The sequence below is a fragment of the Desmodus rotundus genome, chromosome 4 (assembly GCF_022682495.2).
Source record: "Desmodus rotundus isolate HL8 chromosome 4, HLdesRot8A.1, whole genome shotgun sequence".
Taxonomy (NCBI): domain Eukaryota; kingdom Metazoa; phylum Chordata; class Mammalia; order Chiroptera; family Phyllostomidae; genus Desmodus; species Desmodus rotundus.
Window position 1 is genome coordinate 180,878,083 of NC_071390.1, and position 27,551 is coordinate 180,905,633.

Consider the following 27,551-nt stretch of genomic DNA (forward strand, 5'->3'; position numbering starts at 1 on the left):
GAGAACTCATCTGTCACCCACACATACCTATTTTGACAGCCAGTTGAAAATTCCATAAAGATCACCTATAATATAGTTTTTAGATGTGAAGAGCAGGTAATATATTCTTGGAGCAAGAATATTCTTGCTATATCTTTTCTCTATAAAGCTTACATGGTATATAACACAGGCCATATATAAATCAGGCAATAAAGCAGGATTTGATGTAATAACTGATAAGCTACTTCAAGTTATTTTATACCAACTCTTAAAATGATTTCTGCGCCCCAGCTGGTGTGGCTCAGTGCATTGAATGCCAGCCTGCAAACCAAAGGGTCGCTGGTTTGATTCCCAGTCAGGGCACATGCCTGGGTTGCAGGCCAGGTCCCCGGTATGGGATGCACAAGAGGCAACCACACACTGATGTTTCTTCCCTCTCTCCCTAGAAATAAATCTTTTTTAAAAAGTAAAAGAATGCTTGCTATATTTTTAAAAAATGATCTCTAATTGTCCAAATGCTACACTCATATCCCAGCTACTACAGTCCAACATTTAAGTATTTTCACACCAAAGAAACTGATTAAAATAGCATTATGCACCCCTTGAGCAACAACTTCAATGGAATTTTGAAATTTCATTTGAAAGTTGTTCATGTGTAAGTGACACTGAAATCAAATAACTGCTGAAATGTCTTACAAAAACTTCAGGACCTCAGACCCAGCCTGTAAAATGAACAATGGCACACAGAGACTTGACATTTGTTGTGGTGTTATTGAGTCAGGACATTATTGAGTCTCAAAGTCCACAAAAGAAAATTACAAGAATACAGTCAGAGTAGCAGAATTTTATTTTACAGTCAAATATAGACTTGGCTATTCCATATAATAAAGTCTACAGTTTTAACAATGTTGATTCAAAGGATTACAAAATTTTAAAATACTTAACAGCAAAAAATTTCTATTTCTAAAAAAAAGAAATTAGTAGAGGTACAAGTCTATTTAAAAATATTTGCATTCTGTGATACAGTAGAACCCGCCCCCCTAATCCATAGGGAATTCATTCCAAGACCTCAGTGGATGCCCAAAACCAGACAGAACCCTATACATGCGTTTGCGCTTGAAGAACTTCACGGCTTCTCTTCAGCATATCGGAATTGTCAGCGTCACTGCTCTTGCACTTCGGGGCCATTGTTATGTAAATTAAGAGTGACTTGGACACAAACACTGAGACACTGCAACAGATGATCTCATGACTGAGACAGCTACTAAGTGACTAACAGGCAGGCAGCACACAGAGTGAAGACGCTGGATAAAAGGATGATTCTCATTCAAGACTGGAAGGAGCAGGTCAGCATTAGCTTTCATCATACTATCCAGAATGGCGCACAATTTAACACTTGTAAGTTGTTTATTTCCGGAATTTTCCATTAATCTTTTTAGACAATGGTTGACTGCAAGTAAATGAAATAGCAAAAAGCAAACCTGAAGATAAGGGGCTGCTACTCTAATACTTTTTCCCTATCTGTAAAAAGTTACCAGGACTAAGTGCCACCAAGCAAATGTTCAAGTAACATAAAGCACTGGTACTCTGAACATAAATGTTATATAAAGAAGAAAACAATTGATATAAATCTTGAACTCACTGAATATTCCACTGACCTCAAGTTTAAAATTTTAGTAGTGTTTATTCGCTATATTCTCCTCCTAATATGTAAAACATTAAAGTATAACATATGTAGTAAAGATTCAGTTTTTAGTAATTTTCAATCTTTGAGACCAACGGCCTTAATCTTTGATTTGTTTTCTAAATTTTCAACGATATTTTTCAGATAATCTTCATCTTTCAAAAAATATACATATAATTCTCTTTCCATTTGATGAAGTTTATTAGATGCCAAAATTTTTCTTTTTGTCTTCACATCAGCAAGAATATCAGTAAGATGATGATTTAGCTTATTCAGTTGAGACTCAACTTGATGAAATTGCTCTGTTAACTCCTAAAAGGAAAATAAAAATTGCTTTTAATGCAAGAGCTCTATTTGTAACATCTATTATAAATCTTAAATGTAATTTACATGGAAATAATATAAATGATATTCCCACATTCACAGAATTTTATAAAACAATTATCTATTGGATCAAGACAAAAATCGGTTAACACGAGTTTTAAAAAACTAATCACAGCTACCACTTCACACCCATTTGGATGGCTACTACTTATTTTTTAAAAAGGGAAGTAAAAGTGTATGCAAGGATAGAGAGAAACTGGAGCCCTTGTGCATTGCTGGTGGGAATGTAAAAAGGTGCAGCTGCTGTGGAAAAGTGTGACAGTTTCTCAAGAGTCAAACATAGAATTACTGTATAATCCAACAATTCCACTCCAGGTATTTCCCCCAAAGAAATGAAAACAGGGACTCAAGATACTTGTACACCAATGTTCACAGCAGCATTTTTCCCAATATGGATGAAACTAAGGACATTATGCTGAGACAAGCCGAACACAAAAGAATAAATATTCTATAACTCCACTTAACGTAGTATCTAGAATAAACAAATCCAGAGACAGAAAAGTGGAATATAGGTTACCAGGGCTGGGAAGGAGGAAGAGTAAGGACTGAGGGAGATGGAAAAGTTATGGAAATGTGTACGTAGTGGTCACGGATGCACAACACGGTGAATGTACTTAACATCACTGAAATGTACACTTAAAAATGGCTAAAGTTGTAATTTTTATATTCTGTATATTTTACCACAAGCCTTCCGGTTTCAAGGAAAGGTAGGCTAGTTATTCAGATCAATCCTCCAATAGGAAAAAAATGTAAAAGGCAAAGTATCTTAAAAATCAAACAAAAGCTTTCTGCCCTGGATGGTATGAATCAGTGGACTGAGAACCAAAGGGTCACTGGTTTGATTCTCACTCAGGGAACATGCCTTAGTGGGCAGCCAGTGCAGGTCCCCAGTGGGGAGTGCGTGGCAGGCAACCACACATTGATGTTTCTCTTTCTCTCTTTCCCCTTCCCTTCCCTACTCTCCAAAAATAAATAAATAAAATCTTAAAAAATAACAATAATAATAACAAAATCCTAAAAAAAGCCAAAAACAAAAGAACTAAAAAAGACAAAAGACAAGCCACAAATAGGGAGTAAAAGACATATATAGACATATCAGTAACAAAGGACTGATATTTAAAATAGATTAGTATCTCCTACAAGTGATTTTTTTAAAGGAGCCTAAAACAGGCAAAGATGATGAACAAGCAATTTTCAGAAGAATATGAATGGCCAGTAAACAACTGAAAGGAAGCAAGACCTCCCTTTTAATCAGGGAAATGCATCTTACGACACCAGAGGGATGCTACTTTGTAACCACAGGTTGAGAAGTGTTCAATCAGACAATGCTATGTGATGAAAAGAATACGGACAAACAGCATGTCTTAGACAACGCTGGTACAATGTGGCGCAGCTACTCTGGAAAACAGTTTGATAAAGGCTGCGAAACTGAACCTGTGATCCAGCAATTCCATTTCTGAGAGTAAGAACGAGTGTGTATGTGCACATTCACATGAATGTGCAAACATGAGTCATGCAACAGGACTATCCATGGCAGTGTGGTCTCCAATAGCAAAAACTGGAAACAACATAAATGTCAACAGGACAGATAATTAAATCATGGAGTTTCATACAATGGAATGTTAAATATATAAAAGAGAAAACCATAAATGAGCTACAGCTTTGCATGTATCTACATGGATGAATCTCAGTATCACTAAAAAACAAACAAGTTACTGAATAGCACATACAAAATAATAATAATATGTACATAAAGTTAAAAAATACACAAAACTAAACAACATGTAGTCTACAAATATGTAAATGTAATAAAACTACAAACAAAAGCAAGAAAACAACAAAACTGAGCATAGCAGTTACTCCCTGAAGGGAGGGGAATGCCACAGGAGGAGCATGCTGCCACTCGGTGTACACAGTACCTTAACAATACAATGCCAATCCTCTGCTTGCAAAGAGAGGTGAAAAAAATACAAGGATGGTTTTATTATTTTTAAAAACTATTAGCACTAGCATTACATTTCCTTGTATGTCTGAAACATAAATTTTGAAAACTTTGTGTAAACTATCAAAACTATCTGAAAAGTGTATTTATATGTGAACAAAAACGGTGAGATTTTTTACTATGGCAGGCACCCACCTGATCACTAAGCAACAGCTGGTTTCTTCCTTGATACAAAACATCACAAAGCAAGTCCACATCGTTATTCAGTTTGGATAGAAAGAAAGAATGTTCTTGAGCAGATACTGCCAACTGATCTTGTACTAAAGAAACATCTTGTTTTAATTTCTCAGCCACTTCCTCCAGGTTTCTATGGGTTATAAACAATTCCTTTTTCTTATTCTCTCCTTCTAAAAGTTGATAAAGCCTAAAATGTGAAAATAAAAGTTAGAGGGAAAGAATCCTCAAACCAGCAGTTTTCAAAATTATAATCTACTGTACTGAGGCATCTTTGTGGATAGCTAACAACTTAAAAATATTAATCTGTCTGCTGTTAAGCAAAGTAACTAAAAGAATTGCAACAAAAATATTCTCCCTAGAGAAATTTGAATATATTCAAATTATTGTATCTGAAATCCCAGTTTTCCTATATGAAAAATAAAATAAAATTCTTCTTTACTTTAACTGCCATTAACCTACTTCAAACAAAGTACATGTCAGAGATACCTCCCAGGAAAACACCTCTTTCACAGAATACAACTAAGTTCTGGCTGTTATGAGACCTAGATCGAGTCAACCTGAGACTTAATTTTCACATTAATATCTACCTATGTTAAAGGATTGTTGCTGATTTAAAAGAGACAATTTGAAAATATGAAAAATGTAGAATGTGTAAAAAGTAAACAATGAAGAGCTAAATAGTAATAGCAGCCCTGTCTATGTCTCATTTCATTTAACAACAACAAAGGATCAGATGATTTCCCTCTGGTCCTAGAGAAAAGTCAGGAGTAGGACCCAGATTTTTGAGGCCTTTGACTACATCAGCCCTCCAATTTCAGTGGCCTCACACCACCAAACTGCTCAGACACCCAGAAAAGGCAGGGCACTAGCGTTCATTCTCACTGATTCACTTGACTAGACACAGAGTTGAGGTCTTCCCTCCACTGCCGCCTCTCCAAAGGTAGCATCTACAGTACACTATCCTGTGGTCAACTTCCTGTGGAAAACTCCTGCCCTAAATTAAAATGAGACATCTAAACAGTGGGGTTAAAGGTGAGTGAGACCTGGTATGTGTTCATACCTCCAACCCAATCCTCTCAGCTCTACAGAGCTACCTCCACATTTAATATGAATGGGAAAGGGAACAAAAAATTAAAAGAAAAAAAAGTCATGTAAAAGTGGGAGAATAAAAAGGCCAAAACTGGAGTGCAAAGAATTTTTTAACCTTCCCCAGTTTCCGTTCAAACTCTCTCTAGTATTCTAAAAAGGAGAAATAATTACTCACTACAGAAGCAATGAAGCACACCTGTGAGTGGAATAATCCTTGGTACCAACGGTACTCCCTGGATTTCTCTGCTGAGATCTGGATGGGTCAGCCAGCACGGCTAACCTCTGGTGCAGGACCGCGTTACTTTGGCGAAGTTCTTGAACCAGATTTTCAAGTTGCCGATGTGTGTCCCGATGCTTTCTCAACTCAATTTCATACGATAACTGCAGAAGTTCAAATGATGCCTTTTGCTTTATCAACTGACTCAAAACTAACTCTTGTCTTGCTGTGTAATAGTCTTGCTTGGCAATCTGCAGATCAAAATCTCCTTTTACAACCGGCATATTCAGTAACTGGGCATTCTCCTTTATCACAGCGGGTAAGATGTTTTCTTTTACATGAGTAATTTGGTCTTCGAGTTTCGGAATATGACTGTTCAAGCTAGAAATTTTAGCCTCCAAGTTCTCTTTTCCAAGAGCCTACACAAACAAAACAATTACATTTCACACTGTATGTATGAAGTTCAAAATTTTAAAATTAGTTTCGCTTTCCATTTTAACAGATAACATGCTCAAAAATAAAAAAAAAAAAATAACTTCCTATTAGCAAAAACCAAAATCACAGGAAAAGTGTGGCCCAGGTCAAGGGTAAAGCCAACATGAATTGCTCAACTTCAACACTATCACTGCCACACAGGCACGGTCGTGGCTACCGAACGGAGACGTCGTCACACGTGTCTCCATCGGTAAAAATTATCAGCACCCTACTCGATGACTGCGAATGTACGCTCCTTAACTTCTTTCCAAAACTAAAATAACCTCAGGAGCTGTTCTGCCAATTCTGTCAGCTGCTTCTGGCAATTCTACAGAACGACAGGACGTCGCGCATCATTCCCAAACCTGTCAGTGTAAGTCACTAGTTCGGCGCTGGTATCTAGTTTCAGGAAGTTGTATTTTCCCTGAACCAGCGAGTGGTCAAATTATCCGGAAGGCAAGCTTTCCAGACAGCCGACGGGCATCTGCCGCACATCGGTCGGTTCTCCCCCAGCCCAGGGCCCGGCCCGACCGCATCCGACGTCCCGGCGCCGCGCTCTGCTCGGGGCGCACAGGCGGAGGACAGCCCCGCACTGAGGCTCGGCACTCAAACGGAGGAAACGCCGGCGTCTGTGTCCGAACCGGCACAAACCCGACACTCAGACAGGGAGTGACGGGGTGCGGTGGGGCTACGAGGACCGTCTCTGCGCTCGTCTCTGCGCTCGCTCCACCGGGAGGAGGGTCCGTGCGCAGGGAGCGCTGACACACCACAACGGCGCGCTCAGCAAAGCAGGACGGTCAAGTCGTCACGTGGCAGCGTGTCCCCGCTCCAAAGCCTTTAGCGTCAGTGCCGCGTCCCCAGTACAAACCACAGTCACAGCGCGAGCCCGCCCCGTCGCACACTCACCTGGGTGGCGAGGCCACGGAGCGTCTCCTCCGCCCACTCGACCCTGGCCTCCAGGCTCAGATTGCTGGCTCTCAGGTGCACCGCCTGGTGCTGCGCACAGGTGAACGCCAGCTGCAGCCGCGCCATCTCCAGCCGCCTCCCCTCTCGCGCTTCCTCGTCATCGCACGCGGCCGGTGCCTGCACGTCCAGGAGCTGAAAGTTCTCCTCGTTGGAGCTTTCGACGACCTCGTGCACGCCCTGGGAGAACTGGGTCTTGGTGTACGAGGTGAGCGCGGCCGTGCTCCGCTCCTCCTGGCCGAGGTACTTCTCCAAGGACAACTGATGCAGGAACACCAGGGGGCTCGTCCCTGCACCCACCTGCGCGGACGCCCTGAAGAACCGCATCAGCTTTGCCACCAACTCGGCGACAGCCCGAAGGTCGCCCTTCACCTCCCGGCTCACGGAGCGCAGAATGCCGCCACTCCGCTTCAGCTTCTTAGCGGCCGCCCCCTTCTCGGCGCCCAGCGCCAGGGACCTGCGCCCGGTCGCCGACGCCAGCAGCCGGCGTTGGTCCCGCCGCTGCACCTGCAGGCTCTTCAGGGTGCGCAGGGCGCGCAGCTCGCGCTCCAGCGCCTCCAGCTCCGCGCCGCCCGGCGCAGCAGGCGTCCTCGCGCGGGGGCCCGCGCAGGTCCGCAGCGCCTCGTCCAGCGCCGCGCCCTCCAGGATCGGCTGGCCCGACCCCCGAAGGCGGCCGAAGGCCTGCACCTCCTCCTCCGACAGCACGTTCCGCTCGCTCACGCTGCCGCAGAACCACTGCAGGAACGGCCCGCCGCCGCCGGCCTCGAACAGCCAGTCGAAGTCCTCCCCGTGAAGAGACTCGGCTTTGGGGTAGCCGATTTTCCTCAGCGTCTCCACGAAGTCGTCCCCACAGCTCATGGCTCGGCGCCCCGGGGCCTGCAACGGACACGGGCCGACGCGGCTGGCGCTCAGACACCGACCCGCACAGAGCCGACCGCAGCGAGGCCGCAGGGAGGGGACCTTCGAGAGTCTGCAACGGCCCCGAGAACACCCCGTCTCCCGGCCGAGGCGGCGCACCCGGCCGCAGAGCAGCGGCCGCGCCCCGCCGCCCCGGGGGCACGCAGAAGCCAGCCCGCCTCGGCGCCGGCGCTCACACCGCGCGGCCGTCCACTCGGGATCGGCCGGGCGCGGGGACACCGGCCCGACGGCCCCCAACGGCCCTCACCGGGACTGGGGCCCGAGCCCGAGCCGCCACTAAGTCGAACATCCCCCGAGGAGCCCACCGCGGCGCGCCCCTCTCCCCCGCCCCCCGGCTTCAGCGCGGTGACGGCCGCGCGGACTGACAGCAGACCGCCGGCTTTGCCATCCACTCACAGCAAGGGCGCATGCTCGCAAAACGCGCCCACACACACACCGACTCGCGCGGAACACACACCGCACAACCCCGTCGGGAGACGGGCTGGCTGCGCGAGGCTCGGCGCGTCCGCCCGCGTCCCTACCGCGCCTCGGGGCCAGCGGGGGACCCGCGCCCGCCGGCCCCGCCCCTGGTCCCGGCTTCCCGACTCGCGGACTCCGACTGAGCCGTGCGGCCGCTCCTCGCGCTGCTGAAAGGAGTCCCCAGGGGCGCCCGGAAAAAAGAGGGGGCACTGGGGGATTGCCGCCGCTCCTACAGCTCCGCGCCGCCCAGAACTCCGAGACCGGCGGCACTCACCTCAGCAAGGCCCGCTCTGCCGCCGCCCCCTCAGCTGCCGCCGTCGCCGCGCTCCGCGCCAAGCGCTCCGTGCCTCGCACAGCCTCACGGGATCGCGCCACCGCGCGTGCGCAGAGAACCCAGTCAGGGCTACGCCGCGACGGTCGGGGCTGGGCCGCAGAGGGCAGGCGACCACACGCAGGACGAGAGCTGATTGGCTTTCTGATTTAGGGGCGTGGCCTAGGCGGAGCCGGAGACGAGGCCGAAGCTGCATTGGATGGAAGAGGAGATCTCGGGGAGGTTTGTCCTCGAGCTCCCGGCTAGGCCCGGAGTCCTTGCATCCTGTCGACTAGTGCCTTTCCTAGACTATAGGGTCCTCGGGTCATTCAGCTCCCTGCACTTTCGCATCCAAGCGCTCGCCCCCTAATGACAGGCTTTTAGAGAACAGCTTAGCTGTGAGGCGCTTTGGCTAGAGGACAGAGCTAGCCTTTTCGCTCGCCACGTGACCCGGCAGCCCTGACTCAGCGCCAGCGTCTGGTCCTAGCGGTGCCGATAGCGCGCTTCCTGGGAGAGGTCGCGGGAGTGAACAGATCGTGGGTCTAAAGCAACTGCCTGGTGGTCTCCTGTTTTATTACTTGCTTTGCAATCTCTCACCATGACCATTATTTCACAATAGCATTTTGAGGGTCAGTCCTCGCCTAACCACTAAGCAAAAGCCGACGTCCTCCACAATCCCATTTTCAAAATATAACTTTCCAAAGACGTTGTAAACTCAGTATGCAACACTGTTTGTAGAAGATGCCAAAAGCAAGCGTGTGTCACCAATGAGGGAAAAAAAGAACGCCCTGAAACAGGTTGCAAAGTTCCATGAAAACCTGATTGATGCCCCCTGCCCTACCCCCTCCAAAGTACCCAGACCTTTGGGATTCTCATTCGTGCTGAACGGAACTCATTTACATATCTACCAGACCAAAGTCTTTTTACTTCCCAATCAACTACAAATCAACGCCTAATGATACAAGGATTTTCACCACACCCCCAGTATCAAATGGTTAAGGTGGACGGTTAGACAATGTCCTCCCCTAGTGTGACATTGGAAGGGCACAAGTCTTTCTGCATAATTTTTCTTAATATGTTTAAGGAGGGGGATGGGGAAGCTGTTCTAAGGCAGCACAAGTCTTGAGTTGAAGGTACTTTGTTAATTCATTTGTTTCACTTTTTATCCTTCTAAAAAGACAAAGCCTGAAATGGTCTGAAAAACAAACATGGGGAGGGGTCACTGGGCGGTGCCTCGCCTGAAATGGTGGAGGAGATGGTTTGTGGAAGTGACCTTCGAAGCTAAGTTAGAGCTGCTGGACCAGGAGGAGAGGGATGGGAGTGGGGGAGTGGGGGCAGGGCTCAGTCGGCTTGTAGGGAGGAAGTGAAGGCTGTGCAGCAAGTGCCTTCAAGAAATTTTGCTGAGGAGGCAAAGATGGAAGAACAAAGAGAAGAGGCAGAACGACAGGAGATGAGGGGGTGGGAATGCAGAGCTGGGGGAAGGATTTGGGTTTGGTTTTGTTTTAAGATGGGAGGAACTTGGGGATATTTATAGACTGTGAGGAGGAACTTAGAGGAGATAAGATGCCAGGAAGAAAAAGGGCTGCTTTACAGTAAGGTCCCTAGGGGACAGGAGGGTCAGCCCCCAAGCACATGAGGTTGTTCTAGAAGCCCACTTTTCCTAGTGACTCCTGGGTCATTTCCTGTGCCCACCAATTCTCCATGTGATTTTGAGTTACTGACCGTAGTTAATTGTTTGAATGCTGTTAGTGGGGCCAAAAAAACCCCATAAAATATAAAGTAAAAATCAATGGTATTAGCCGCCCCCCCCCCCCCACACACAAATGACAGACAATAGATTCAACTATACAGACTTGAAAAGTTTTCTTTGCAAACTTGTTAGGGTGTTTCTGCACTTGAGGCTGCATCTGGAATTGAGGAAAACAAGTATGTTACACTTACTTGCAGGACAAGCTCTCTTTCCTCCAATCAAAATCACTTGCGGTTTCAGTGAGGGTACTTACCATCCGTACCACTCCTGACCGGGGTCGGGGGGATGTAACAGACTAAATAGACCTGAACAGAGCTATAGGGTCAAGTGGTTTTGTTTGCTTTTTCTCCTTCCTGTAGGAATCTTTTTTCCCCTACAGATATTACAAAGTAATTAAGGTTTGGGACGATGTCTTTTCAGAGGTGTTTAAGCCATAGCCTGATGTTAAAGGTCATTTGCTTTTAGACGTCGTGTTCAGTGATGATGGCAGGACTCCATTCTTCAAACAATGGGGAGTGGGGATCATGTCCAAGTAGAGGAGTGACATTCTGAGATTCGTCTTAGCAGCCTGACCCTGCAGTACCAAAAGTGACGAGAGGTGATGCGAGACACGTGCGGGGGGCTCCAATGCACTGGAGAGAGGAAGGAGCTGGCTCAGGGGACCTGGGGCAGAGGGACAGAGAGCAGCCCTGAGGGCAGAATCCTGGGCCTCCTGGCCAGAGGGTGCCCGGCTGGAAGTGGCACTTCTTCCTTTTCATCCTTCCCTTGTGAAAGAAAGCAGATCTGCTTCTACTGCTGGGTTGGAGGACGGTGGGAGAGGAGTTTGTCTTCCATCACTTTGACATTCAGGTGACAAAGGTGAAACCTCAGTCCTCAAAGTTGGAGCTCACCAAGACGGCCTGGTGAGGACAGGGCCAAGGTGAGGGTGGTGGGAGTAGGATGGCTGTGGGAGGAGGAGGCAGCAGCTGGGCCAGGGAGGGGGCATGTGGTCTCATAAAGAGCCTTAGGACAGGTTGAGGAGGCAAAAGGCAATGAGGCAGGAGGAGCTAAGAGCCAGCTACCATGAGCCAAAAGAGCAAGTGGCATAATCCCACTTACATTCTGGGAAGACCCCATAGGGCTAGTGTGCCCAGGACCTGGCCTGGCTCAAGACCGAGAATGAAGGAAACAGCATAAAAAGGGGCCTCTCTCTGATTAGCCCAGCACCCATTTTGGGTGGCCATCAGCCCAGCAAAAATGTGATGGAAAGCAGCCTGGGCAGCTCAGGGCCTGACTCCCAGAGGAGGGGTGGCGGCAGCAGAGGGGAAGGGAAGCAGAGGAGGAATGGGCTCTGCTGAAGGCATAGGAGCAGATGGGGAGGAAGCAGGCACCTGGCTTATTCCTGGAGGTGATAAGGGCAACGCCACCACCGGGGTCACTCTGGCACCAGGAAGACGGGGTCAGGTGTCCCTGTTGGGGGCATGTGCTGGAACCCAGGCCTGAAATGTGGAGATGGAATTTGTGCTGATTTTGGTAAATTCCGAGTGCAGCTCGGAGAGCCCTCCTGCCCTCAGTAAAATGTGGTGACGATTTAAGTCATTAACGTTTGGCATTCAGATGTCCCCCTTTACATTGGAACCCAGCTACATTACCCACTAGGAAGTCCCTTGTTTTCTAGGGGTTCCCCCAGGGGGACCCCACACTGGCTCCAGAGGGCCGAGTACTGCTGCTGTGGGAAAGGAACTTAGATCCCCCCAAAGACACCCCCAAAACACCTGTGGGTCTCCTCAAGCCATCTCCAGTTTGGGTTGGCAGTCCCTGTTTGGACTGCCTGACTGGCCATCACTCCAGGCAGGCATTTCTTCTCCAACCCTCATTGTCCTCTGCAGGGCAGGGGGGTGGGGGGCAGGCCATTTCACGCCCCCTCCCTGCACTGCAGGCCCTGAGGGTGGGAGACAGAGCCCACGTCTAGGACATTCTGGGGATTCTGAGGACAGGTCCAAGGAGGGTTTCTCAGGTGCATGCAGAGGGCCAGCACTGGCTGTACAGAATGGCCCACAGAAGCAGGTCAAGGGCACATGCCCAGGATACCTGGGCAGCACGGAGCACCTTCAGGGCCGAGCGGCCCTCAGCAGGTAGGGCCCAGCCACAGGGCCAGAGGTGAAGCCAGAGTGCCTGCCACCACAGTGCCTGGTAGTCAAACAGGTGTGTGGGGGCATGTTCCACCTCGACCTCCACCTGCTACCGTCCAAGAAGGCAGCTGTGATGGGGTGGAGGGGTCTCAGTGGTGCCAGCCAGCAGGGGTGGGAGCACCATGGGCCCTCAGTTGCCCAGACAGCAAAGGCCTGGGGCAGGGTGGAGAGGGCGGAGAGGCTACCTGCAGGGGTGGGGGAGAGTCGAGCATAGTGATGGAAAGAACTGGAAGCCACAGGGGAGAGGTATAAAAATCTGTATTTATATTACAAAGACAGAAAGGTACAGCACAGTCCCTCCTGGCGAGCAGGTGGGTGAGTGACCTGTGTCTCTCCAGCGAGGATCTTGTCATGTGCCCACCTGGCCAGCACCAGGCCTTCTGGGCAGCCCCAGACTCTGGCACGGAACCTGCCCCAGTGCTCTGGATGTGGCCCAGGGTCAGAGTCCTGTGTGCACAGCGGTGGGGAGGGGGCCCGGGCTGGCTGGCCCAGGGAGCAGGGGCGGGGAATGGGGGAAGACTGCCTGGCCCAGCAGATGGGGATTGTCTAGGGAAGGCAGGAGAAAGGCCTGCAGAGCCACAGTCAGGCACAGGGCACCATCTGCCCAGGAAAGCAGGCTTGGGCACTGGGCCTCTGAGACCCAACCTGCAGGGGTGGGCCCAAGGCTCTGAGTAGGGAGAGCTTTCCTGCAGCGGTGCTGGCCAGCCAGGCCTACATCAGCGTGCAGGCCAGGAGTGTGGGGGCCACTACCCAACGAGCTTGGGGAGCAAACCTGAGCCTGGGGTTCCAGGATCTCAGCCACTGTGTGCCACAGTGGCCTGCCTAGGCATGGGATGGCACAGGGCGGCATCCCCAGTCACCCTGTTCTGGTCCCGTTTGCTTTCTATAGACCCGACAATGCTGAGGTGTGCTCTTAACCATCCAACATGGCCTCAGCAGGGCCCTCTCTGGGTCCCCTGGGCTACTTGCAAGAGCTAACCTGTGCAAACCATAGGGAGCCAGCGGAGGGGGAACGGATGTGCACCTCCTAGCACCTAACCCTGGTCCCAAGGACCGCCCCCTCAGGTCTGCAGTGCAGGGAGCAGCATCTGGGACCACAGCACCCCTGGGTGGCCAGTGAGGCCAATGCCCCAGCCCACATGGGAACCACAGCCTGAAAAGCCATGGGCAGAGCTGCCAGTACAGTGAGCCAAGGGCCACAGTTGGTCGTGGGGAGGGTGCTGGGGCCAGAGGTGGGGGCAGAACCTCTCCAAGCGTTAGGGGTAGGGTGGCGAGCTGGTGCTTTAAGAATCAGAACACAGAGTACCCCAGGGCCTGCCTGGTGTGTCCTGGAGCAGGTGTGCTCCCCAGCCCCAAGGACATTGGGTGCTCGAAAGGATGCAGAGTGAGTGGACGTGCTCGGGCAGATGGGAGAAGCCCCCCAGGGTTCCCAGAGCCCCAGTGCTGCTGGAAGGAGGTACCAACAGATTGGCTTTCCTCACGACCCCAGCCCCAACCCTACAGGCCTGCTTCTCACCCATCCTCCTGAGCCTGCGGGGCAGGTTCTGTGCCAGAGTTGTCTTTAGGGACCCCTTCTGCCTGAGTGAGGCCACCCACCCTGGGGCGCCCGTCTGTTGGCATGACTGAAGATAAACAGTCTGGAAATCAGTTACAGTGCACCAGAGAGGGAGGCAGACGCTGCTGTGGGTCGGCCCACCGTCCACCACCTATGTACTGCTGGGTGGTCCTTAGGGACAAGGACTTCAGAACGAAAGGCCAGCAGCAGCCTTGTGCTCAGGCCTGGCCCCCCAGGGTGAACACTGTCTTCATTAGCTGCCACGTCTTAAGTCTGGAACCCTCGCCCCAGGCAGGGGAGCAGGGAGGGTTCATGTTGGGTTTAGCTTAGCAGGCCCCCTGACCTGGAGGCCAGGCTGAATAGCAGGCCCCTGCCAGCCACAGGGGCAGGTGACACTGGGGGGCTGGTCATGGATCCTCCTACCAGGTGACAGAAAGCAGCCCCTGACTTGGCCCTGCAGTCTCATTCCCTGGAAGGTGTGGCTGCAGGGAGGGGTGGCACCCTGGGTACTTGGGTACAGGCCAGGAGGACACCTGCTGGGCAGGTGGGGGGGGGGCCTTGGAGCTACCAGGGAGATGCTGGTGGTGGTGGTAGGGGTGGGGCCAGACACAGGACACAAGGCACACTTGGATGATGGTGGCAGGCAGGCGAGTCCCTGAGACGCTGGGTCGCTCCCACCCCTCAGCGAACTGGGACACAAATTGGACTAGGAAAATAGAGTACAAAAATCTCGTACAGGAAAGCGAGGCGGCACAGGCCAACAGCACTCGCTGGAGACCTGAGAGCTGACTCCTCTGTTTAAAAACATCCTTTTTTCTTTTGGGAAAGCCTCCCTCTCGGGAGTCCTGCTCTCATGCCGTGCAGCCGTTTGGTTGGGTTGTTTGTTTTTTGCTTTTTTAAAAAAATGGGAAACCAGAAAGCCCCCTGAGGACCCAGTGGCTTTAGCTCATGGGCCTCCAGCACACACCTCAGCCTCTACTGGGAGGTGAAACCCCTTCCCATGCAGCCTGGGCAGGTGAATGGGGGTAGGAGGGGAGCCACGCACAGGCCAGGGGCCAGTGTCCTCTAGGGTGACCCCTCAAGACGAACCACCCCAGGACTGCTCTGGGTTGGGTGACCACATGTGACTGTGTGTGCGTGTGTGCAGGCAGGCAGGCAGATGTGCCCAGGTGCGTGTGTGCGTGAGTACACCTGAGGAACCTAACAAAGCAGAAGCTGTCCAGCTGGGTGTGGGGTGGCCTGGCCTGCCCCAGGAGCCTAGCCCTGGCTCCTGACCCCCCCTCGGGCTGCAAAGGCCCCCCACCTCCTGCCCCAGGGTGCTCACCCGAGTCCCGCCCTTCATGGATCTCTCTGTCCATGCTTCAGGAGCCTACGTGGACCAACAGATAGATGGACAGATGGATGGATGGAGAGCCACACCTTCCTTCCTTCCTTCCTTCCTTCCTTGGTCCACTTCTTTCTCCTGGTGTCCGGGGTGGGGTCTGAGCTCCCCACGGCGGTCACTAAGCCCCTCACACGGTGCCCGCCGAGGTTTGCAGCAATGACATTTAATACTTCTGGAATGATTAGGAATCTGAGAACAGACCATGGGAGGCTATGCTGGGCTCCGGGACTCAGGAGCTGGGCCCGCCTCCCTGCAGGGGCCCTGCCCAGCTGGGAGGGGCGGGCGGCGAGGTGGGCCCTGACCGGCAGGCGGGTGGAGGTGGGCAGCCCAGGCGGCTGCTGGAGCTTCCAGAATGGCACAGCAGTGGGCCCGTGGAGAGGCTGGAGAGGGCTGGAGGGCTGATGCACTTGGCTGGGCAGCAGGTGGGCTGGGAGCAGAGGGTGCCGGGCCTATGAGAGGGCGGGGCGGGCAGGCCGCCGGCAGGGGGGCCCATAGCCGCCACTCTGCAGGCTGTAGTGGTCATCCACGTCACTGTTGCTGCCAACACTGTCCAGCTCGCCGGGGCCAAACTCCATGCCCTCTACATCCACTTCTGGGGGAGCAGAGGGCATGGGGTCAGGGGTTGTGAGCATGCCCGCCCAGCTCCCGGCAAAGTCAGGGCAGTCTCTGCCTTTGGTGAAGGAGGCAGAGGCCCCATGGGTGGAGTGCAGGCAAGAGGGGGCTCCAGCTCCACGGCTCAGTTACGAACTCCGGCCCCCACAGTGCCTGGCTGGAGTCCAGTTCTGTCCCTCATGTGGGCATGTCACCTGGCCTTTGTGCCTTAGCCAACCTGTCCCATCGCTCTTGCCTGGGCTCACAGAAGCTCAGACAGCGCGGGGACAAGCTGTTGTGCTGGCATCTGCCACCCACTGCCTACATCCCCGCCGCTCCCCAGGCTGCTGCCCTGGCTGGCCCCAACCTCCCAGCTCCCCACCGGGGGGCCCCAGGAAGCCTGCGCCCACCTTGCTCCGAGTCGTCCGTGGAGACGGCGGAGCCTGTGCTGTCCGTGCGCACACGCTCCAGGCTCTGCGCGGACAGTTGCTCCAGGCGCCGCTTCAGGAAGCGGTGTTCTCGCTGCAGCTGCTCCTTGATGCTCAGTGCCCTGCGATCCTGCTCCTCCAGTTTCTGGAGACGGGGAAGGCCATGAGCCTGGGGGACACCCCTCCCCCACAACAGGGCCAGGACAAGTTCTCTGTTCCCCACCTGGCCTGTGCCCAGTCCCACGGGCCCCAAAGGCAGATGTACTCCTGCCTCGCCCCAGCTGGGGAGGGTTACATCAGACACTACCTCCCAGCCCTGGGCTCTACCCACCAGCTCAGAAGGCTCACAGCCATCAGCCAACTCAGCCAAGCCCAGTCCTACATGGGCCTGAAAGCCCTGAACAGCACTGCTCAGCTCTGGGCTGGCACCGCCTCCCCAGAGGACAGCGCTGCCCTGGGCCACTCTCCCCTGCCCACATGGCACCCGCCCCTCCCTGGCCTCCTCACCCTCTGCACACCTTCCCCTGCATGCAGACTCTGCCTGCTCTGATTGTGCCCATCACCCTGCCTGTGGGCACCCGTGCTTGTGGAATCCCTGGGGGCCCTGCAAGGGGGCTGAGACCACCCTGGTTGGCCCAAGTATCACAGGACCCCAAACTGGCAGGTCTCTATCTCAGACCTTGGGGGCCTGCGTCGGCAACATCTCACTCAGCCATGCCCCACTGCCAGCCCTCAGCCCCAAAGGCTCCCCCAGCGCTGGGCACCTACTTCCTGCGGGCCTCCCGGGATCGAAGGCACTCTGCCCTCCTGGCCTCCCCTCTCCTTCCAGCTGCTCTTCACAGCCAGGACCCTGGAGAGCCATCTGTCACCCACCCCCAGCCCCACTGCCACCCAATGACCCTCAGGTGTGCCCATGACCTCCTCAACCCGCAAAAGCTCCTGTTGCTGCTTACCACCCACTGCAGACCCCCAGGCCCTGGACATGCACCTGCTGGGCAGCTCCCCACCCAACCCTTGGGCCCTGCGGCCACGGCCCCAGGTTACAGATGGACAGGCTTGGTCAGACAGGGCAGCCGGCCAGGGCAGGGGCAGAGGGTGTGGCCCTGCTCACCTTGATGTGTGTCTTGGCGCGCTTAAGGAGGCTCAGCGTGGTATGGCGGGTGCTGTCAGGGCCCAGGGGCACCAGCTGCTTCAGCTGCTCCAGGTACAGCCTGAGCTTGGCTCGTCTAAAAGAGCCAGAGACAGAGCCATCAGCCCGGCTCTCAGGGGCAGTGGCGGCAGAGCAGCTGAGAGGTCTGAGGGAGGGCTGGAGGCGGTGGGCCAAAACCCCCACAGGCCTGCTGCTGAGGGCCCCTGTCTGGAGTCCCCTCCCCACAGGGCGGCAGCTCCCCAAGCCACAGGGCAGCCTGGCCTCCAAGTCTCCCAGTAGGAAAAGGGCCTGCAGCTGGGCTGTGTGTCCAGCCGGCCCCACTGCCTCCCAGAGGCCAGGGCCGGCGTTGCCCAGGAGCCCCAGCTCACCCTGTGGTCACTGTCCTCCACAGTGGAGTCGTGGGCAGGGGGACAGCCTGGAGGAGGTGGGGGAGGTGCGGGTGGGGTGCCAGGAAGGCTGCTCCCTGAGACCCTGGGCCTCAGACCAGATTTGCGTCCCCCACCTCGCCAAGTACAGGGTGCTCACTGGTCACTCTCGTCACCACAGAAACAGGAGTCTGTCCCATGCCGAGGCCTGGACCCCTGCACCCCTCAAGGCTGGCATTCCTTGGGAAACCGCTGCTTTCCAGACCTTGTCCCTGTGTCCATGTGGATGGGTGCAGCTTGCCCACGACACTGCAGCCACTGGACTCGGGGGTCCGTGCAGGCCCTCAGGCCATGGGCCCACACAGATGCTGCCTTTCCCGCTCCGCTGGTCTGGGGAAGGTCGGCAGGCGGACAGGGGGTGGCTCAAGCTCACCCCCAAGCCCACTCAGGCCCCCGAGATACCACAGCCTAGGCCCCGCCAGCCCTCACAGGCCGCTGCGCTGTCTCTGCTCAGGCTATGCTCCTGGGAGGAGAGCCGAGAGGCCATGGGGCTGGAGTGCCCGCACTGCCCGTGCCCTCTTCGTTCTGCTCCCTACTATCCAAGGCCCGGCAGACCCTTCCCGCTCAGCCTCGGAGACCCTGGAGGAAAGCAGGCAGGTGGCACCAGCGCAGGGTAGATGGGCACCCAGAGCCCAGGCCTGTCACCCACGTCCACACAGCACCCTCCGATGATGAGCGAATCTCACCACCCCCACCCATCCCAGTACCCTGGGCCCTGGAAGTTTTCACAGTGAAACCAAGTCAGACCTTTAGAAAGAACTTCTAGGACACAGGACAGAGGCTATGCTGGGTCAGCCAAGAAGCTGTGAGGAGCCGGGGCCCCAGCAGCCCAAGCCCTGGGGACCCGTGTGCAGAGTGGTCCCCAGGCTCTGCCTCAGGCTGGAGGATCTTCAGAGGCAAGCCCTTGCCCCTACATGGACACAGGGCTGGGGAAGGGAGCATGGGGGTGGGCTCCAGAACTCACACCTCTGGGTCTCCAGCCACTGCTGTGTGACCCCTTGTCCCCCAGAGTCCAGAGACCTCGGCCTCCTCGCCTCCATGGCGCCAGGGTACTTGCCCTGTTGAGGATGGGCCAGGACTGTGCAGAGCTGCAGAGGAGCTTGCTAATCACCCCCTTCCACCTCAGGCCCTCCCCCCACCCCCAGTACCCAGGGCACGAGTGAGTTTCCCCTGTCCACTCGTTCCGCAGCAAATGGCAATTCTACCGTTTACATGCTCAACACGTGATCTTGGTGAAAAATCAGAAAATGCAAACCAGCAGGAAAAAAATAAATTAAAAGCACCCCTGAATTCCACCCCCAGAGACAACCAACAGTATCCTCGTTCCAATATGCCCTACACGTCCACAGCGTGGGTGTCGGGGACAAGGTGGGCACGCGGGATCGCCCGTGTGGCCAGCACCCCGGTACTGTTCAATGGGAAACAGGACAGCAGACGCACACGAGAGACTCAGCAGGACACAATGAAGAGCAGGAAGCGTGCGTCTCCAGGGGAGGCGGTTGGCAACGTTTATTTTTTGGTTTTGTGTTCTGTTTTGTTTTTGCATTTTCCAGGTTTTCTATGCTAAAAAACCACACATTACTTTTACAATCAGAAAAAGACACATTTGTACAAGAAAGAAAAAACAGCTAAAAGACAAATAACAGTGGAAAATATCCGCAATACACGTAAAAGACAAACGGTTAGTGTTCATGACATCTTGAGCTCACACACAGCGAGAACAAAAAAAGGAGGCCTTGATGTGAAAACGGCCAGAGGACACAAACAGGCAAGTCGCAGAACACAGACGGGACACAGAGCTGACGCCCCCCCAGATTCCAGGATGTGAAAACTCACCCAGGACGCACTAGGTTGGGCAGAAACGAGGAGGCGCTGGCTCCGCTGGCCAGTGTGTGGGCCCCTCAGGTTTCGCCGGCGGACCGCAGTTCTGAAGGCCATTGCAGAGACTCTAACCCACATTTCTACTCAATCCGGGTCCCGCAAAGCTACCCCCAGACACGCGACATTTCCCGTGTTCGCTGCAGCCCCAGCTGCGTTAACCAGGTGGCCAGACTAAGGACCTGCAGTACAGGTGCTGGTCCTGCACGGCACCGGGGCAGGGAGGAGGAGAGCCCGGGGACACAGGGAAAAGTGCTCAGGTAGTGCCAGGTGAGAGGTCAAGTGAGGAGAGAGTGGATAATGAGGTCTTGTTCTTATCCAAGTTAGTACCTGCATGGAAGGGGAGGAGGCGCTTGCAGCCTCCCAGCTGCCTAGGATGGCAGGGTAGGAGGGTGGGGGCTGGGGGGGTACAGGGCAAGTCCATGAGCATCCATGACAGATGGGAACCGTTTGCTCTAGCAATCACAAAGGACACACTTCTCAACAGACAGAGAGGCCGCCTGACCACACCATGACAACACGCCCACCCAGCCCTAGGAGCCTTGGCGGTGTGGCCCTAGGCAGGCCCCCGCCCTTCCGTGCCCCAGTGCCCCACTGCTGTGGGGAGTGGGCATCCCCAGGCCCACCCTGGGTTGCGGGGAGCTCTCACCAAACCCTCTCTGAGGTGGCCGCAGGGCCAGGCCCCCCGCCAGTGCCCACGGCTGTCCCCAGCGTTCCTGGGAGCTTTGGAAACCCACCACTTCCTGGAGGAACCCTGTGCAGCCGCAGGAACCAGCACCTGCACGTGGGAATCACTGTGTTCGTGCCAACAGCAGCTCCATCTCTGCAGATGCCCCAGCCAGCCCCAGTCACGGGCCCCTCCTAGCTTCTCACCACAAGCCGTGCTCCTCCACGGGGGCCCAGAGCTCCTGGACAGCGTCCCCCAGCACCTGAGGAGCAGGGTCCCAGCCGTCCACACTCGGAGCACCCCAGGCCTGGCCATCAAGAAGAGACAGCAGGGAAATGCACTGGATGTGGGTGAGCAAGTGTAGTCCCTTCTCCCCTCCTGGTCATCTGCATTTTCTGGCTGTGAGGTTTATACAGGCCGAGAGGGGCCACACTGGCAGGCATCCACCAGACCCCGGCCAGCCACCTCTATGCAGAGGAGAGGGGGGCCTCACAGAGGGCATTGGGCTGGCCTTCGGGATGAGCTCTGCCGCCCCACCTGTGCACCAGCTAAAGCCTTGGGCAGGGCCCTGGGATCATCCTGTTGGGGAGCACGTGGCCTCCATGATCCCCAGGCCTCCCGGGTTAGTAGTCCAATACTGGCCTTAGAGACTGGGCTTGTCAGAGCCCCTGTCCATGAAGCAGAAAGGAGGAGGGACAGGGCTACCCAGGCCAGCCCCAAGCAGGTCCCTGCAGGCCCAACAGGAGCATGTGTCCAGGGAAGACAACGTGCGGGGCCCGCCGCCCGGAGGCCAGCCAGGCTGCTTCCTCCTTCCCTCAGGAGAGCACACAGCCCTTCCTGTGCCTGGGGCAGCAGCCTTCGGCATCAGCACTGGGCAGCACAGGCATAGCCTCGACCGAGGTCCCCACCAGCATCCCAGTTCCAGGCCTATGGGTTCCTCAGGCTGTCCACACCTGCCTCCTCGCCAGCCAGGAAGAGACCCCTGCACTGGGCAGGGGAGACCCCAGGCTGCCTAACCATCCTGTCCCTGTGTCTCAAAAGGGCCCCATGAGGCTCAGCCTAAGGGTGGGCTCTGGGAGAAGGCAGCTGAGGCCAAGGCCAGGGGCAGGGGCAGAGGTCAAAGGCCAGTGCTTGCCCTACTCGAAAGGGCTACCATACCCCTGCCCTCCTCCCTCCCCAACAACATCACCTCTGTCCACATGGAGGGGCGGTTCTAGGCGCCACCCCCAGCAAGCCTTCCCCAGAGCAGCCCACGTGCCTGCTCAGGCTCCTGGGTCCCACTCAAGGGCACCCCCGCCTCTGGCCTGGCAGCTTCCCCAGGGCCTGCCTGACTGTCTGGGCCCTGCACCTGCCCCACCTCCATGGCTTTGGAAGCCCCTCGAACACCCAGAGCCAGTCCAGGAAGTGCAACTCCTCTGGAGAACACGGCGTCCTGTCCCTGACCAGCGCCCGCCCAGCACAGGCCTGATCCCAGGGGAGCGGAAGTTGGCGCTCCCGTGGCCGTGTGTATGGGGCGTGGGGGGTGGGGGGTGACACAGAGAACTGGCCAAGCTCCAAACCCTCCCAGAGCAGGCCAGGAAGGTTCAGCTGGAATGCATACCTCCCCCAACAACCCCAGAAGGGAAGGAAGAACAGGCCCATTATACAGATGAGGGCAAAGATCAGGAGAAAGCTCCAGCACAGTGTCCCTTGGGGCCATCTCTGGGGCAGGCATCAGGGCTCCTGCCTGTGGGGTTTTCACATCCACCCACAACTCCCACCAATCGGAAAGATCAGCCCCGAGGGCACCTGCCTGCAGGGGCCAAGCCTGTTAGAGGGGCCTTATCCTTACACCTGACTGGGGAAGGCACAGGGCCCGGGGGACTGAGGCTGGAGCAAGATGAGGAGCCCTGCCGGCCACACGTGCACCAGCTAATGCCTTGGGCGGGGCCCAGGGATCATCCTGTTGGGGAGCACGTGGCCTCCATGATCCCCAGGCCTCCAGTGTCAGTAGTCCAATACTGGCCTTAGAGACTGGGCTCGCCAGAGCCTCTGTCCATGAGGCAGGAGGGAGGAGGGACAGGGCTACCCAGGCCAGCCCCGAGCAGGTCCCTGCAGGACCAACACGACCATGTGTCCAGGGAAGACGATGTCTTCCTTGGGGACTGTGCTACCCTTCCCGCTTCTCAGAGACAAAGGTCCTCCCCTCCTCCAGGAGGACCCAAGTGGATCTGACCCTGCAGCCAGAGGAGGGGCATGAAGTGGGCTCCACTGGATGCTGCTCTGGGCCAGGCTTTCCCCCCAGGGCCCACGTGGCCTGGGGCTGGCTGGCTGTCCCACTGCCCTGCAAACAAGATGTGCGAGAGGCACCAGACCCGAAGGGCTGATCCCCCTGGATAGAGGCCAGTATCCGGAGGACTAAGGCTCGCTCCCTAAGGGACACCCCAGAGCAGAAGGATCCCCTCCGCCAGGGAACTGGCTCTAACTGCCACACAGCAAAGGGACCCTGCCCCAAGTCCCTGATGCCCACCTGGCTCTGGATCCAGGCTGAGCCCCCAGGCCTGGGTCCCCACCACTGCCTCCCAGCACAGGAATGCCTCAGAGCAGAGCCTGGCCTCTTCCTTCAAGACTGACCAGACCAAGGTGAGGGCAGAGCCTGGCAGCATGGCTAGCCACACCCAGGGCACACAGGACGATGGGTAGGGATGGGCCTCCCCTCAGCCGGTGTCAGGTGGCTTGTGCCCAGGAACTGGGGCTGGGGGCCCAGGGGTCGCTTACCTGTGCTTTTCTAGTTCGTTGTGTGAAGACCTGTTCAGAGAGACAGAGAAACAAAGCTCACTGCACTGCCTGACCCCCAGAGCGCAGGACGACAGCTCCACCGAGGGCCCAGGCTCTGCAGACGCTCGAGGGGGAACCTGGGCCCCAACACAGCCCAGAACAGGGAGGGCCAAGCAGGTGAGCAGCTGCTGACCAAAGGCTGGGGGGACCTGGCACCAGGGACAATGACAGGCCACACAGAGGTACAGTCATGTCTGGGGTACCCAGGGCCCGCCAGCTCTCCTACTGAGGTGTGTGGGGGCTCTGGTCTGCAGGGAGGTCCAGGTCCCCTTCCAGAAAGGGTGGGTGCGGCCCAAGGACCTGCAGTAGCTAGTACTGGGGCTGACCCACCCTGTGCTCCCAAAGCTGGTCCCTGAGCCACTGCCTGGGCACTGAGCAGCCTGCCTTCTCTGTTCCCCACCCCCAAGGCCAGCAGTGTCCTTGGAGTCACACGGGCTGGCACAGAGACCAGAACTCAGGACAGAGGGTGATCCTGTCCCACGTCGCTGGCCAGAGCACCATCCCACCCCTCAGGCTCCCACATGGGCATCCTCACAGCCCATCATGCCAATGGGACCCACGGGGACAGAGCAGTCCCAGCCCCCGGGGGGGCCACCCACGAGGCCTCTGAGGTGTGGCTGCTTTGTGGGACAGTGGGCAGTGGGAGACCAAAGCTGGCCCTCCACTTCCCTCCCGGTCATGGTCTGACAGAAGTGGCCACCCTGCACCCGAGACTCAGACTCTCGGGGGGCTGTGGCCCCATCTGCTGCTCGAGCCCTGCCCATCTGACCCATTCAGACGGAGTAGAGTCCAGAGCACTGAAGTGGGCAGTGCCAGTGTCTGCCCTGTGGGACAGTGAGGCATCTCCATGTCACCCCCCCAGTCCAGGCAGTGGCCTCTCAGGCCAGACAGGGCTCCTAGGCCAGCTAGGCTGCCTCCCATGTGAGCAGAGACCCAGCCCTGTGCCTGGGGCTTCTGAGGACCACAGCCTGCCTGCCTGCCCTCAGGCTCTCCTGTACAGACACTCAGAACGAGGCATCTCCTGTCCCCACCCGTGGGGCCGGGGTGCCTCCCTATCCTGCCTGCTTCTACTACCTGTCATGGTTTGTGGACCCAACAGTCAACTGGGGCCCAAGGTCTCCCCATCTCCTGCTAGGGCAGCAGCCGCAGACCTGCTTCCAGAACCAGGTTCTGGGACCTCGAGCACCTGCTGGTCACGTGGGCTGGGACAGGTGCCTCCAAACCCCCCAGGTCCAGGACAGGGCACAGCTGCCAAGCTCCGGGCTGGCCTGAACCGCAGATGGGCTGTGTGGCTCTGTAGTCTGCCCATTTGTGAGGGATACAGGGGCCAGCTAGTGTCCTTCAATGCAGAGAAGCCCACATGCCCACCCGCTGGAGGCCTGGGTGGGACCCCCCGGCAGGGGAAGAGCACTTGTCAGGAGCAAGGGGACAGAGAGGGGCCCAGACACCTGTGGGAGCCTTGTGGGGAGATTTGTCACCTAGGTCCCAGGAGCACCCTGTCCTGGGCTATGCTTTCCATGGTGGCCTGGGGAGAGATAGGATTTCCTGGCCAGAGCTACCCTAAATGCATTCCCAGTGTCTCCTGGTTCACCACTCACGTCAACCCCCTAGGCAGCTCTTCTGCGCACTTTCCTGTAGGGCCTGACTCCCGGCAGGCTGGCAGCCAGCCTGCTGAACCTACCCTTCCTCACCTGGCAGGTGTGGGGATGTCCCACCACGTCAGGGCCACGGGGACTCTAGGCCCTGCTCTGTACTAGCCCTGGTCTGGGCTGGCCGAGGCCCAGTGGGGCCAGGATAGGCTGGAGGGGCCATCCTATGAGCTCTGGGTGCCTAAGGCACTGGGGGCACAGGCTCTGTGCCCAGAGGAGCAGCGGGAAATGCACCCCAGTCCAAGAGATCCTCTTGGCCCGCCCAGCAGCTTCAGGGCCTCTATCCCAGCAAGATGTGGGAGACTAGGGCCCCACCTTGGACAGGGGTCCCAGAGGTGGGAGGGTGGCAAGTAGTTCAATCTACCTTTGCCTATTTCCTTACCCGTAAAATGGTGAGAAAAATAACATTTCCTTCATGGAATTGGGTGGCTACTAGTTAACGTAGGTAAAACAGTGTGTAGGAAGCACAGAGTGTTAACTGTGATGCTGGTTATCAACCAGACCATGGGAGTCACACACTGGAGTTTCCCATGGGTGGCTGAGACAGTGAAAGCCAATAGGAGGGGCCCAGCTAGCTCACTGAAGAGGCCTGAGGCAGTGCCCCTCACCCCCAACACGAATGTACTTTCCCAAACTGTCCCTAGCAGGGGGGGGGGGCTCAGAGGCATGTCCCAAGCTAGGGCAGATGGAGACTGACCCAATTCCTTGTCAGGCCCAGGGCGCCAGGACGTCACAGGAGATGGGTCCCCGTGCCAGCCTTTCTGTTTCCAAAAACAAGCAGGCCGCAGGAACGAGCCGCACCCTCTGCCAGGGGCTCCAGAGCCCCCTGCAAGTGCAAGTGCAAGCCTGGTGACATGGCCTGGGCCAAAATGGGCCCTCTTGTGCTGTGGTCCTCTTGGTTGCAAGAAAAGGGGAACCCCACTGAAGCCCTCACTGAAGGTTCCCACTAGTCCCCACTCAGGGATGCACACCCGAGCTTTAGGGTTTCTGCTGCCTGGTGGGAGGGGGGTCTGGCATTGGGAGAAGCTATGCAACCTACCCCCTCTTCTTGCCCCCTTAAAAAGAGCCTCCAGTCCCAAGGAAGGGGACTCAGTGTACACTTGTCGCCCCAGTTTCACTTGTCTCAGGAGGCTGGCTGGGCAGGAGTGTGGGTACCGGGTAGCATGGAGGAGTGGAGGTCAGGACAGGGCCTCCGTGAGCCTTCTCTGTCCAGACCCCTGGGAGTGGGGAGACTCAGCCCAGCAGCAGGGCTCGGCCTTTCGAGACAGTCGGAGAGATGCACCCCCTCCCCAAGCTCCCCGCAGCCCTAACGCTGCTCCGTCCCGAGCCTCAGTTTCCCCGGACCCAAGGGGCACCGGTCAACGCCCACTGACAACTTTTTGCCTGCCCGGAAAAGTCCAGAACAACTTGGGGGCGGGGAGCGGCTACGGGAGGAGACCCCGGGCGGCGGGGCTGTACGCGTGGCACTGTTTACGCGAAAGGCCGAGGAGGCGCGGCCCGCAGGAAGATGGCGACGGCGCGGGCGGGGCCGGCCGGGCGGGGCTGGGGCCGCGGCCCGGGCGCGCCTCCTCCTCCAGGCTGGCCGCCGGGGCGCGCGGCGACGGGCGGCAGCCTAGCTGCAGGCAGGAGGTCGGGGCTGGGGACCGCGTCCGTGAGAAACGAAGCTCGGCGCCAGAGCAGGGCGGGGGCGGCCGCGCGGGGGGCGGTACCTGTTGTTCGGGGCCTTGCGCACCAGGCCGGCCGTCTTTGTTTTCTTCCTGGCGAAGTCGCCATCGAACGGCAGCACCGAGGCGTAGCCATGCTCGGCCTCTGAGGACAGACGGTGCGGTCAGCGGGCCCCGCCCCGGCCCCGCCGCCCGCCCGCCCGCGGCCAGGAGCACAAAGGGGCGCGAGCGCTACCTCTGTCCCTGCGCTCCAGGTACTCGGCCGCCTCCAGCAGGATCAGCAGGGAGTTCAGCTCCATCCTCCGGCCCGCCTGCGCCCGCCCGCGCGCTCCGGGACGGCGGCGGCCGCTGCCCGGCCTGCTTCGGCCGGTTCCGCTCGCCGCCCGCCCCGCGCGCTCGGCGGCCCCACTGCCCGGACTCCCGCGGACTCCGCGAGCGCTGGGCCGCCACCCTCTGCTTCGGGCCCTCAAATTGACACTTACGGGCGAGTGGCGGCCGACTCAGCCAATGGGAGCTGAGACCCCAGCTCCAGGGGCGGGCACTAGCCTGATCAGAGGCCAATGGGAGCCGGCCGAACGCCTCGAGCCGGGCCCAGAATGTTGACAGATGCGAAGCTCGGTTCGGATAGGCCAGCCGCGCTGTATTCCCTAGAATTGGTACACGTAGGCTCCCAATAAATGCCTTTTTTAGAAAAATGAGTAATGAATTCCCCAAAAATTTTATGCAGAATTTGTCTGCAATTTGGGCCTGAAATTTTTTGTAAAGA

At 56.1% G+C, this 27,551-nt stretch overlaps 2 protein-coding genes across 2 annotated transcripts; both read right to left on the reverse strand.

Annotated features, from left to right (window-relative positions):
* Positions 1 to 803: 803 nt before the first annotated feature.
* Positions 804 to 8,724, reverse strand: HAUS3 (HAUS augmin like complex subunit 3). Its single transcript, XM_053923361.2, has 5 exons — positions 8,621 to 8,724; positions 6,913 to 7,845; positions 5,512 to 5,951; positions 4,185 to 4,413; positions 804 to 1,975 (listed from the first exon to the last, which is right to left on the reverse strand). Exons 2-5 carry the CDS (start codon positions 7,825 to 7,827, stop codon positions 1,742 to 1,744), a joined length of 1,818 nt encoding a protein of 605 aa, XP_053779336.1. The 5' UTR covers positions 7,828 to 7,845; positions 8,621 to 8,724; the 3' UTR covers positions 804 to 1,741.
* A 4,096-nt stretch (positions 8,725 to 12,820) lies between these two features.
* On the reverse strand, positions 12,821 to 27,260 carry MXD4 (MAX dimerization protein 4). Its single transcript, XM_053922596.2, has 6 exons — positions 27,021 to 27,260; positions 26,831 to 26,930; positions 23,413 to 23,442; positions 17,647 to 17,761; positions 16,518 to 16,680; positions 12,821 to 16,108 (listed from the first exon to the last, which is right to left on the reverse strand). Exons 1-6 carry the CDS (start codon positions 27,082 to 27,084, stop codon positions 15,966 to 15,968), a joined length of 615 nt encoding a protein of 204 aa, XP_053778571.1. The 5' UTR covers positions 27,085 to 27,260; the 3' UTR covers positions 12,821 to 15,965.
* Between the last annotated feature and the right edge of the window lie 291 nt (positions 27,261 to 27,551).